The sequence below is a fragment of the Macaca mulatta genome, chromosome 1 (genome assembly GCF_049350105.2).
Source record: "Macaca mulatta isolate MMU2019108-1 chromosome 1, T2T-MMU8v2.0, whole genome shotgun sequence".
Lineage (NCBI taxonomy): Eukaryota > Metazoa > Chordata > Mammalia > Primates > Cercopithecidae > Macaca > Macaca mulatta.
The window spans coordinates 115,177,224-115,190,878 of record NC_133406.1 but is presented as its reverse complement, the minus strand read 5'-3'; the positions used below and the strand labels follow the sequence as shown (position 1 = coordinate 115,190,878).

Sequence of the window (13,655 nt, the reverse complement as noted above, 5' to 3'; positions counted from 1 at the left end):
TGGATGAACCTCAGTACTCCTGGGAAGTAACAGGTCATGTGTGTGATTTTCCTGGGACAGTCTACACACACATAAGTATAGACATATTTTTCTTATTTATGGCATCACAGTATTTCACCATTTTTTAATGGCACATACATACAATATAGTTTATAGGTGAGCTGTAGTTCTTTAACCAGTCTCCTATTGATGGATAGCTATGTTTGCCATGTTTTGCCATTTTTGTTTTTTTTGCTATTGCAAATAATGTTGCATGAGTGACACAATCACTGGAACCTGATAGCAATCTAACACATTATAATTTTGCAGTTATTATACCTGTGAGATAAAGTCCTGGAGGTGGGTTAAAGGACACATCACTTTGTAAATTTTTTTTTTTGAGACAAGGTCTGGCTCTGTCACCCAGGCTGCAGTGCAGAGAGGTGCGATCTCAGCTCACTGCAACCTCCGTCTCCTGGGCTCAAGGGATCCTCCTACCTCAGTCTCCCAAGTAGCTGGGACTACAGGCGCACACCACCACGTCCAGCTAATTTTTTGTGTTTTTTGTAGAGATGGGGTCTTGCCATGTTGCCAAGGCTGGTCTCGAACTCCTGGGCTCAAGTGATCCTTCCACCTCAGCCTACCAAAGTGCTGGGACTACAGGCATGAGCTTCTGCATTGGGCTGTAATTTTGATAGATGTTGGCAACTCGCCCTTTACTAGCAATGTATAAGAATATCTTTAACTTGTTCTTTGCATGACAGGGAATTAAGAATTTTTTGGCATGTGTGGGTTATCATACCTGGGCAAAAAACCAAACCAAACCAAAACACCCCCCTGACCCCCACAAAACCCTAATCAACCAAAACTCCCAACCCAACCCAACTAAACCCCAAGAAAGAGATAAGACCAGCTTCTTACTTGTCGCCTCTGAGTATAGGGTCTTCTCATCAACACTCTGAACATTACAGGAAACAAAAAATTTCCTTCCTTCAACTTTATCAAGTTGGCTATTTATCATAACAACAGAGCAAAGAGGGATAGGTCTGCAGAATAAAAAGAAAAAGGAAAAAAATCAGTTTTTATCTCACTTATGTAACATTAAAAGATGATCAAGTACATGACAAGGGGTAGACATTTATGACACCTGACAATGAGTATTGACTGCCTTAAACAATACATTCCTCAAGGGCTTTGACACCAGGAGCCTCTCAAGCTCCCCTTCTCCCAAGCACCACTGCTCTCAGGTGGCTCCTGGGCTACAGTCCCTGGATGTCTCTCTGGGCTTGTTTCAAAGGGATCATCAGGAATTCCAGCTCTGTGATGGCAGAGACTATCCCATCTGGAGATCCACTGCAAAGTCCTAAGGGAGCTGAAATCCTTTAAAGAAGTGAAAACAGGGCTAACAGATGGTCCAAGGCAGCTTCTCTCATTTCTTCTGTCATAATCAACATTTCTCAACCAATTCTGAGTAATGGTCACTAGACAGACACCTAATAACAACAAATTGCTGGTAACAGCTTATTGCTCTAAGTCAGTACTGTCCGATAGAACTTTCTGTGATGATACAAATGTTCCATATCTGAGCTATCCAATATGGTAGCCACATGTGCCTAATGAGCACTTGAAATGTGGCTAGCATAACTGAGAAGTTGAGTCCTTACATTTATTTAATTTGAATTAATTTATACTTAACTTTAAATAGCTACATGTGACTAGTGGCTACAGACGTTTCTAGGAATCCTGGAGATACATATCACAATGAAAAGGATATCTCTTTAAAGCTGAAATTTCAGTTGGTTGAAACAGAAGGTAGAGCACGGAAATGTGTTTCGTGCTCCTATGGTACTACCCAGCAGATGATGGAACTACTCCAGGTAGGAAGGCAGTTATCACTGTGATGATCTCTCTGCCCAGTTTTCCTTTCAATGACCTTTTAATACTTCCACTCCCATTAGCTTTTCCTTTGCTCTTTTGTTGAGCCAATTCAACATTTACTAAGAACCAGGGGACATCAGGTGTTCTCACCAGCCCAGCATCTCCCTTTTCTACTAACATGACTCTCTTCATTTATCCACCCCCTACCCTCCCTTCATTCTCTTCATCTCTCTCTCTTGGATACACTCATGTACCCGTTTTGTTAGGGAACCACCTCTCCCTCATTCTTAGCCCATGCAGGTTGACTGGCATTGAATAATGATCCCCCCACTCCACATACACATAGTGACCAGTTGTGGGGGTGGGCACAGGCTGAAACAGTCAATCCTGGAACTTGTGCTGGAGCCCTTGGGCTGGGTTCTTTTTCTCTGAGGTGCTAGGCTTACAAGACACAAGGCTGGCTGGCCTGGCTGGTGGCCATTGTGCCACTACACTGGGAAAGGCTATGGGAGGATGAAGCAGATCTAGAAGAAAATGTGGCTGAGATTCCTAATGACATCACTGAATACCTGCTCTCAGCAACACTTGCCTTCTCAACCATACAAGCCAATATGTTCCCTTTTTTGCTTAAGCTACTGAGAGTTAAGAGTTGCCCTTGTAACAGAAAGTCCTAGACTAGTAAAGAGACTAACAGAAAATGTTTCAGAAAATACAAAATAATATAACAACTATAGAGCATAATTTTCTAAATGTAACTAATATTAAGGCACAGATCAATTTGGTTGGGACAGGAAACTGGCTTTAGCTTGTTTTCCTTCATTTAGCTAGAACACTTAATTAGATTTGTATCAGAGGCAGAAAAGTGATAACAAAGATAAAAGCAACATTTAAAAAGAAAAAAATTTCTTTTATTATGTTTGTATATGTCTACACACACACACACACACACACACACCCCCCCACACACACCAGCAGACAGGCATAACAAAGCCAAAAGATAACTCTTTGAAAAGACTAATAATCTCTGGCAAGATAGATCAAGACAATGAGAAACAGCATACATAAATACTATTGAGGTCAAAAAGAATATAGATTTAGCTGATTTTTTTTAAAAATTGAGAATATTGTGAATATTATGAATAACTTTATGTCAATACATTTGAAAATGCAGATGAAATAGAAAAAATTTCAAAAATTTATTAAAACTAAGAATAAAACTATTAGAAAGCCTGAATAGTTGAGTAAAGAAGACACTGAGACTCTAAGAGGAAGGAGGAGTCTCACTCTGAAACGAGCTTGGGTCTCTCAATCACTTCATGGGGGTAAAACCCTCACTGACCAGGATAACCACATGGGACTATTAGGTAAACCAAAAAAGCCTATAGGTTTAAAGTAGTGAGATGTAGCAGTTACCCTAGCTAATGTTACTCTAATTTACTATAGTTTTTTTTTTTTTTAAGTTCTTTTATTTTTTTACCTCAAGTTCAATGTGGCCAGAACAGTGGCTTGTAAGGTTCTGATTCTGTAAAATCTATTGAGACTTAATTTATAAGCCAATACATGATCAATTTTTGCAAATGTGTGCTGGGAAAAAGAAAGTGTGCTGTTCTCTAATTATTGGATACAGAGTTCTATGTTTGTCTAATAAACCATACTTGTTATCTTGTGTTGTGGTGTTTAAATTCTCCATTTTCTTTTTTTTTTGAGATGGAGTCTTGTTCTGTCACCCAGGCTGGAGTGCAATGGTGCGATCTCGGTTCACTGCAACCTCTGCCTCCTGGGTTCAAGCGATTCTCCTGCCTCAGCCTCCCTAGTAGCTGGGATTACAGGCGTGTGCCACCATGCCCAGCTAATTTTTTGTATTTGTAGTAGAGATGGGGTTTCACTGTGTTCGTCAGGATGGTCTCAATCTCTGACCTCATGATCCACCCCTTGGCCTCCCAAGGTGCTGGGATTACAGGCTTGAGCCACTATGCCTGGCCTAAATCCTCCATTTTCTAATTGTTTTTTTCTTTTTTCGGAGACAGGGTCTCAGTATGTTGCTCAGGCTGCAGCTCAGTGACTATTCACAGGAGTTATCATAGCACACTGCAGCCTCGAACCCCTGGACTAAAGCAATCCTCTGCCTTAGCCTCCCAAATAGCTGGGACTACAGACGTGCACCACCTCACTTGGCTCTGAATTTTTTTTTTTTTTTGGTCTGCTTGACCTATCAATAATTGAGAACAGGCTGGGCGCTGTGGCTCACACCTGTAATCCTAGCACTTTGGGAGGCGAATGTGGGCGGATCACAAGGTTAGGAGACCAGCCTGGCCAGCATGGTGAAACCCTATCTCTACTAAAAATAGAAAAAAATTAGCCAGGCATGGTGGTGGGTGCCTGCAGCTACTCGGGAGGCTGAGGCAGGAGAATTGCTTGAATCCAGCAGGTGGAGGTTGCCGTAAGCTGAGCTCGCACCGCTGCACTCCAGCCTGGGTGACAGAGTGAGACTCTGTGTTGAAAAAAAAAAAAAAAAAATTGAGAACAACGTATTGGAATCTCCCACTATATAAAGGTGGATTAGTCAACTTCTCCCTATGATTATATCAATTTTATTTATACTCTTTATTAGATGCATATTGATTTAGAATTACCTACTATTGAACTGAATCTTTTATTATTACAAAGTAGCCTTCTCCATCCCCAATATTACTTTTTTGACAGTTCATTATTTTTCTGATCCCAGCTTTCTTCTGGTTAACTTCCGTGTAGCATATTTTCTCTTCCTTTTAAACTTTTTGGTGTCATTTAAAAAATATGTCTCATATAGTTTCTAGTTTTTTACATTTAAAAATTCAATTTTATAATCTGTCTTTGAACTGATGGTTTGGTCTATTTATAGAGAGTCATTACTGATTTATTTAGACTTATTTCTATCCTCTGATTTAGGCTTATTTGACTTGCTTTTTCTAACCATTTTTTCCTTGCTTTTTAAAAAATTGAGTCTTACTACTTGTTTGATCTTGTACTGTTTTAGATATTATACACTCATTTTCTCTTAATCATTCTCTACACTGAAAAATATGAGGATGTATAAACATTAACTCTGTTCATCTCCTCCCAAACTACATGCTGTTGTTATCCAGTATTTTAGCTGTCCTTTTGTTAATCACTATAATTTATTTATTGTAAATTTTTATTTTTATTATTTTTAGAGACGGGTTCTCCATCTGTCCCCCAGGCTGAAGTGCAGTGGCACACTCATAGCTTACTGCAACCCTGAACTCTTGGGCTCTAGTGATCTTCCTGCCTCAAACTCCCAAGTAGCTAGGACCACAGGCACGAGCCACTGCAACACACCAATCCTCAGAATTTAGACATCAACATTACTTATAGACTCTATTTAGATTTTAGTTATCTACATGTTTACCAATTCATTTGCTCATGATTCCTCCTTTCATCCTCCTGCCTGTTGGGATTGCTTTCCTTCTTTCTAAAGTCTACCATTTAGGAGATCCCTGGGTGTTGTCCTGCTGTTCCATAAATTCTCTCCATTTGTTTGAATGACAGTACCTTCATTTTGCCCTCATTTTTGAACTTTAGCTGTGCAGAGAGCATGATTTTAGATTGACATTTTCTTTCGGCAGATGTTTTATTGTCTTCTGGCTTCTACTGTTGCTATTGAGAGGTTTACTGCCAGTGTAACGGTGCCCTCTTGCTTCTAAAAAGAGTGCTCTACAATGGCTGCTCTGTCTTAGCTCTGCTTTTAAGATCTCTTGGTCTTAAGTATTCTCCAATTTCTCTATAATGTCTCTAGATATACTTTTAAAATCTAGCTTGATATATATTGCTTTCTATATTGTCAATTCATGATTTTCTTTAGCTCTTGAATATGCTGACCCATTATTTCCTTAAATACTGAATCTTTTGATTCTCTTTATTCTATTTGTTCTAGGACTCTAATTAGCATGTTAGATCTTTTTATTTGTCCATTATAGCTTACGCTGTCCATATTTTCCATTTCCTTTTTTCTCTGTGCTGGATTCAGGATAGTTTTTTTTTTTTTTCTCTCTCTCTCTCTGCTAAACCTAGATCTGAAAATAATTAAAAAGCTTCATTTAGGCCAGGCATGGTGGCTCACACCTGTAATCCCAGCACTTTGGGAAGCCAAGGCGGATGGATCATGAGGCCAGGAGTTCGAGACCAGCCTGACTAACCTGGCAAAACCCCATATCTGCTAAAAATACAAAAATTAGCCGGGCATGGTGGCATGTGCCTGTAATCTCAGTGACTCAGGAGGCTGAGGCAGGAGAATCGCTTGAACACGGGAGGCGGAGGTTGCAATGAGCCGAGATTGCACTACTGACTCCAGCCTGGGTGACAGAGAGACTCCATCTCAAAAAAAAAAGCTTCTCAAAAAAAAAAGCTTCATTTAACATATTAAGCTGCTAGCTCTAAATATATTAACTGTGATCCTCAAAGTATCTTTTTAAGAAAAGTATTATTGTCTTTGGTTAATGGATGAGGAAACTGAGGCCCAGAGAGGTTAGGTAATTTGATAAAGCTATATGGCTATTTGGTGGCACACATCATCAGTCTGATTCAAAGTTCTGCTTCCCACTTTGCACTTGAGCTTGTTTCATCTGCCAAATGACTTAGTTGAGGTGGGCATGTTGATGTATTTATGGGATATATCTCAATACCACACTAGAACAATGGGTGACTAATTTAGTGTTTTTAGTAATACAACCACCACCACCATCACCGAGCATATGGATCTGATAAATGAACTCTTGATTAAATTTCAGTGGAAGGGGAAAATAACTTGTAGGGGGAAATGAAAGGTTTACTGGACTGTGAGATTATAAAAATCATGAGAGTTTGTATTAGTTTGTTTTCATGCTACTATAAAGAACTACCTGAGACTGGGTAATTTATAAAGAAAAGAGGTTTAATTGACTCACGGTTCTGCATGGCCGGGGAGGCTTCAAGAGTCAATCATGGCAAAGGTGAAGGGGAAGGGGAAGCAAGACACGTTTTACATGGCGGCAGGAGAGAGAGAGAGAGAGAGAGCGAGCGAGCAAGGGGGGATCTGTCAAATGCTTTTATTTCTTTTCTTTTATTTATTTATTTATTTATTTATTTATTTATTTATGAGATGGAGTCTTGCTCTGTTGCCCAGGCTGGAGTGCAGTGGCACAATCTCAGCTCATTGCAACTCCCAGATTCGAGTGATTGCCTGCCTCAGCCTCCCAAGTAACTGGGATTATAGGCATACACCACAACACCTAGCTAATTTTTTTTTTTATTTTTAGTAGAGATGGGGTTTCACCATGTTGGTCAGGTTGGCCTTGAACTCCTGACCTCAGGTGATCCACCCACCTTGACCTCTCAAAGTGCTGGGATTACAGGCATGAGCCATGGTGCCTGGCCTGCTAAACACTTTTGAACCATCAGATTTCGTGAGAACTCACTATCACTAGAACAGCATCGGGGAAACTGCCCCCATGTTCCAGTCACCTCTCACCAGGTCCCTCCCTTGACACATGGGAATTACAATTCTAGATGAGATTTGGGTGGGGACACAAAGCCAAACCATATCAAAGTTACAAAATGTCTAACTAAATTTTTAGTGAAAATAAAGGATTTTATTGGGCTTTTTTTTTTTTTTTTTTTGAGATGGAGTCTCACTCTGTTGCCTAGGCTGGGGTGCAGTGGCACGATCTCGGCTCATTGCAACCTCCATCTCCCAGGTTCAAGCGATTCTTCTGCCTCAACCTCCCAAGTAGCCCGTGCATTTTAATTGTGCATTTTAAAGGAACAAGCGCCGGGTGCGGTGGCTCATACCTGTAATCCCAGCACTTTGGGAGGCTGAGATGGGCAGATCACCTGAGGTCAGGAGTTTGAGACCAGCCTGGCCAACATGGTGAAACCTTTTCTCTACTAAAAATACAAAAATTAGCCAGGTATGGTGGTGTACACCTGTAATCCCAGCTACTTGGGAGGCTAAGGCAGGAGAATCGCTTGAACCCAGCATGCAGAGGTTGCAGTGAGCCAAGATTGCGCCACTGCACTCCAGCCTGGGTGGCAGAGTAAGACTCTTGTCTCAAAATAAAAAATAAATAAATAAAGGAAGGAAGGAAGGAAGAAGCTTCCAGAATGTGTTGGCTACAAATTAGAAACACAGTCCCACAAGATTATTAAAGTGATCTGAGCTTCTGATAAAAAAAATACAGAATTAAAAGCAATTGAAACTCTAAAAAGCAAACAAAAACCAGAAGCCTAGGGATTATCATTTTCCCTTTTCAAGAAAACTATTGAATGCATTTTTAAAGCTTTGTTTTAAATTCTTGCAGTGGAGTCATATTTAGAAGTAACTCCTGTGTTATCTATCCACAAGAATTCACATTTACCCCTCTTGTTCTTACATCAGTCAGGTATCAAAGAAACCTTTCTATATAGACTGCCCACAAGGTGGGGTAGTTATAATAGGAAAATGGAGAGAAAGAAATGACATTTCACAGTTTTTGAGTTTCTAGTAAATTCAGAGGAAAGGTTCTGACCTTTACCAGCCTACCTTTTTATCAGGGTAATCTCTTCAGTTCTATATTTCTGTTCACTTTCAGCTGTGTTAAAATAGTCCTTTAACATATTCACTGAGGTATTTTTTTTGTTTTTAAAAACAATTACACTTTCATTTCCTTTTTTTTTTTTTGAGATGGAGTCTCACTCTGTCGCCCAGGCTGCGGTGCAATGGAGCAATCTCGGCTCACTGCAACCTCCGCCTCCTGGGTTCACTGCAACCTCCGCCTCCTTGCCTCAGCCTCCCAAGTAGCTGGGATTACAGGTGCGCACCACCACACCCAGCTAATTTTTGTATTTTCAGTAGAGACGGGGTTTCACCATATTGGTCAGGCTGGTCTCAAACTCCTGACCTCATAATCTGCCCACCTCAGCCTCCCAAAATGTTGGGATTACAGGCATGAGCCACCACGCCTGGCCTACACTCTCATTTCTAAAAGTTTTGTTAGGTTCCGTGGCAAACCTGCCTAATAATTTTATAGTTTATTGTTGTTTTCTCTTTTTGTGACTTCATCTTTTATTTATTTATTTTTTGATGGAGTATCGTTCTGTTGCCCAGGCTGGAGGGCAATGGCATAATCTTGGCTCACTGCAGCCTCCATCTCCCAGGTTCAAGTGATTCTTCTGCCTCAGCCCCCCAAATAGCTGGGATTACAGGCACGTGCCACCACACCTGCGTAATCTATTTTTAGTAAAGTCAGGGTTTTGTCATGTTGGCCATGCTAGTCTTGAACTCCTGACCTCAGGTGTTCCACCCGCCTTGGCCTCCCAAAGTGCTGGGATTACAGGTGTGAGCCACCGTGCCCAGCCTCATCTTTTATTTCTTTAAATATCTCATACTTTATTCATTTATATTGTGTATTTTATTATCATGATATCTTAGATCCCTGAGGTCTAAATCTTATTGTTTCTGTTGATAGTCACCCTTGGTAGTTTCTTTCTTTGTGTATTTGGTACAGGATCTACTTGTTTTGAAGAAGGAATGTCCTTTAGCATTTCTTGTTTGCCTTGTTGCATGAAGAAATAGAATCAGGAGCTTCTCAACTCATGTGTCATGAATGGGTCATTGGCATGCTGAGATACTTACCCTTTCAACTAGCTAGTCATCACTAGTTATGACCTGCTTTGTCTATTATCTTAATGGGCTAGGCACAAGGAAATAATCAAGTGGGATATTTGGATCAGAGGGCTGGAAATTACTTGAAATCATTAATGAATAATTTGGTTCTTAAAGGAAGTAAGGTAGATTAAGGCATCTGATGATTAATTGACACTGCAAATTATTTTCTTTTTTTTGACACTGCAAATTATTTTCAACTAAAATATAATCCCAGGTTGTTACCTGTAGCATCCTGAATCAAGTAATCATATTAAATTTAATGTTATTATTACTATTATTATGAACCCAAATAACTGTATACAAAAAAACAGAGCCTGATAAATATTAAATTCTAAACTACTTATAAAATCCAATACTTTATTCTGGTCTTTAGTCATCAACTAACAGAAGACAATAGAAGCTGTGTGTTGTAGTGAAAAGTATCAGATTTGGTATCATAAGATGTGAGCTCTAATCCTGACTAAATTGCTCTCTATCCATATGACTTCAGGTAAAACTTCTTTTCAGTATGTTTTCCAATTGTGGGGGACAAATGAACAGCAATGCAACTGACTTTTGTGGATGGTTTATTGGGTGGGACAAGCACTAAGCATAGAGTGTGGAAGGTTCTGTTCCCCATTTTGCACTTGAGTATGTGGAGTATGTGCTTAAGACAAAAACACTTTTTGAGGTAAACCGCAATCTAAATACTTTGTTTCAGCTTGTTTTCAAAGTAACCTTTTACATTTATTTTTTAGGAAGGATGTTGTACTTCATTATTCAACTTTATTTGAACATGGAAAAATATTTTTGAAAACATGGGATATGGAAAAATATTAAAAACTTAATTTTTAATATATTTTTTTATCATGTTAAGAAAACCCAGATTTCTAGAATCTAATTTATAGTCATAACTAATATGAAATATTGACCATCTGTAAATATGTCAACTTTCCCCAAATTAATCTCTAGAATCAATGTAACTGCTATTAAAATCATTAAAAGGAGGTACAATGACAATCTGGGTTTAAACGTTAAAAATCTAAGGCACAACTAGGAATAGAAAGAAACTCTCTCAACATAATAAAGGCTATTTATGAAAACTCTACAACTAACATCATGCTAAATGGTGAAAGATTAAAACCTTTTTCTTTAAGATCAGAAACAAGACAAGGATGCCCACTTTTGCCACTTCTATTTTACATGGTACTAGAAGTCCTAGCCAGAGCAATTAGGCAAGAAAAAGAAATCAAAGGTATTCAAACTGGAAAGGAAGAAGTACAAAGATCTGTTTACAAATGACATGACTTTGTATATAGAAAATCCTAAAGATTCCACAAAAACCTGTTAGAATGAATAAACAAATTCAGAAAAGCTGCAAGATGTAAAATCAACACAGAAAAATCAATTGCATTTCTATACACAAACAATGACTAATCCTAAAAGGAAATTAAGAAAACGATTAAGGCCAGGTACAGTGACTCACTTCTGTAATCCCAGCACTTCGGAAGGCCAAGGCAGGCGGATCACTTGAGGCCAGGAGTTTGAGATCAGCCTGGTCAACAAAGTGAAACACTGTCTCTACTGAAAATACAAAAAGTTAGCCAGGTGTGGTGGTACGTGCCTGTAATACCAGCTACTTGGGAGGCTGAGGCATGAGAATAGCTTGAACCTGGGAAGTGGATGTTGCAATGAACAGAGATCATGCCACTGCACTCCAGACTGGGCAACAGAGTGAGACTCTGTCTCAAAAAATAATAATAATAAAAATAAATTAAAAATTTTAAAAAATATCAAAGAATAAAATACTTAGGAATAAACTTAACCAAAGAGCAAAAGTCTTATACACTGAAAACCACAAAACATTGATGAAAAAAATTAAAGACACAAACAAATGGAAAGACATCTGTGCTTGTGGACTGAAAAGACTTGGGGTGTGTGTGTGTGTGTGTGTGTGTGTGTGTGTGTGTGTTTTACAGTTGGGGTCTTGTTTTGTTGCCCACCCTGGAGTGCAGTGGCATGATCCTAGCTCACTGTAGCCTCGAACTCCTGGGCTCAAGCAATCCTCTCAAGAAGCTAGGACTACAGATGTGCACTGCTGGGCCCAGCTAAATTTTTAAAAAGTTAATTTTGTTACGTAGTTGATGTTGGTGCTCCACCCAGAGCCCCTTGGATCCTTTCTTCACTTATTTTGGTTATTTTCCCTAGAGTCTGCTTTGCTCAAACACAGAGACCCTTAGAAGTACTTGGAACTTTATGGTCCCTCGGATGGCCCCGATCCCATGACCGATACATGTGAGAGTATGAAGACTCTAGCTCCCTCATCTGAGATAGAGACAATTCTGAGGCATAAATTTCATTCTAGAGCTCCCTTGTATGATCCAGCTAAAGCTATGCTTTGCTGGACTTTTGAGAGTTCAGCCTTGGTTGACTTCTTCATATTCCCTGTCCTGCTTCTCCCACTCCCTTGCTAGTTTCCTCTGGGAGCACTTCTTTAATAATCACTTGAACACAAATTATGGTCTCAAGATCTGCAATTGGGAACCTGACTTAACAACACCTAAGGATAAATAGAGAATTACTATGAATTTACCTTTTATAATTGATGTTGAGATTGGCAGTCACGACGACTCCTCCAGCCATCAATGCACACATACCAACAGTACTATCAATCATGGTTGCAATGGCACCTCCATGAACGAATCTGGTTACAACAGGAGTGGAGGAGAAATGTTTTCAGAAGTTCTGAAGATAGCAAGCCTCTTGAAAGAGAGAAATTATCCAAGCATCTTCACACAATTTATTTATGAAAGGTCCACTTAGCCCATGTTCAGTGTACTGAATGCCAAACACTATTTATGTCCCCAACTTTATTTTGTTCACAGCATAATAGTATAGTCTTAAGTATTTGTAATAAAACCAGAACTTAATAGTAACCAGATCACAAGCAAGCAAAAAGCTAAAATATAATTTAGAACATTTATATTATATTTTTATTATTAGTCAAGTGTGGTGTCATGTGCCTGTAGTCCCAGCTACTCAGGAGGCTGAGGTGGGACGATTGCGTGAGCCCAGGAGTTCGAGGCTGCAGTGAGCTATGATCATGCCACTGCACTTCAGCCTGGGCAACAGAGCAAGACCTTGTCTCACAAAACAAAACAAACTACACATACTCATTGTTTAGAAATTTAGGTAATGCAAATATGAAAAAAAGAAAAAAAAATTTAAGACCCATAATACTACCCACCTAGTCAGTGACAAGCCACTGTTAACACATTAATGATATGCTCTCAAACTATACTGTTGCCCTAGGCCCTATAATATAATGCTCTTTAATATATTAAATATTTAATCAATATTAATAATATAGATAAGATGTTCTTTAATAATGTATTATAAACATCTTTCCATGTCAATAAATATACATCTACATGACCATTTGAAAATCTTCATTGAAGTCCATGGACAGGACACATGGTGGCACTGTAAGATAACATTTTTTTAGATCCACACTTTCAGGCTATCATTCTTACCCAGGTGGTCCTTCCAGGTAAGGGCCTCCTTGAAATAAGCAAACCATCCTTTTCTCGACGTCACTGTAGAACATCACGTATTCAAAGCCCAGGCCATCATCAAAGCTTCTGGTGAAGAGCTGGGTCTGTGACAATTGTTCTTCTTTCACAAGCTTTGGGTCTATAGAAAATGAGGTGGATGGCAAATGAGAACCAAGGGTGAGAGAAATGCCATGGCAGAGCCAAGCACTTGTACCCTGCTAGAATCACATGTCAATGGATGATTGACTCAAATGTCCACAGGGTGCAAAATTAAAAGGAATGGGAGGGTCTCAATGAAACAGAAGATAGGATCTTTGCCCTTGTGGAATTAACAGTCCAACTGGGGACAGAGTCAAACAGACATGAAATCAAATCAAAGTACCCACACATGGCAATCAGGAATACAGTATATAAATGCTAACAATATGCTGAATAAAATGGTACGGTAAAGACAGAAACCCTTCTTGGAAGAACTGTGGTTTAAATGCAATTTACAGAAAATAAAAAACGTAACAGAAAGGAGGTTTCCCTGGCAGACATGAGTTTAGCTTGAATCAGCAACAGGGTCAGTTCAGCCCAATACT

The 13,655-nt window shown here is 39.3% G+C and overlaps 1 protein-coding gene across 6 annotated transcripts in view; it reads right to left on the bottom strand.

The window, feature by feature from the left end:
- THEM4 (thioesterase superfamily member 4) overlaps positions 1–13,655 on the bottom strand; it is a 53,539-nt gene that overhangs the window by 12,696 nt on the left and 27,188 nt on the right. For 5 of the 6 annotated variants that reach the window (XM_077946744.1, XM_015152327.3, XM_077946742.1 and 2 more), the window contains exons 3-5: positions 13,051–13,210; positions 12,111–12,221; positions 901–1,025 (exon numbers count right to left, since the gene is read on the bottom strand). In XM_077946744.1, the coding sequence (XP_077802870.1) occupies positions 901–1,025; positions 12,111–12,221; positions 13,051–13,210 (396 nt within the window). Of the gene's footprint in view, positions 1–219; positions 663–900; positions 1,026–12,110; positions 12,222–13,050; positions 13,211–13,655 lie in introns of those variants that run through there. The other variant, XM_028828884.2, reaches the window with a different exon arrangement.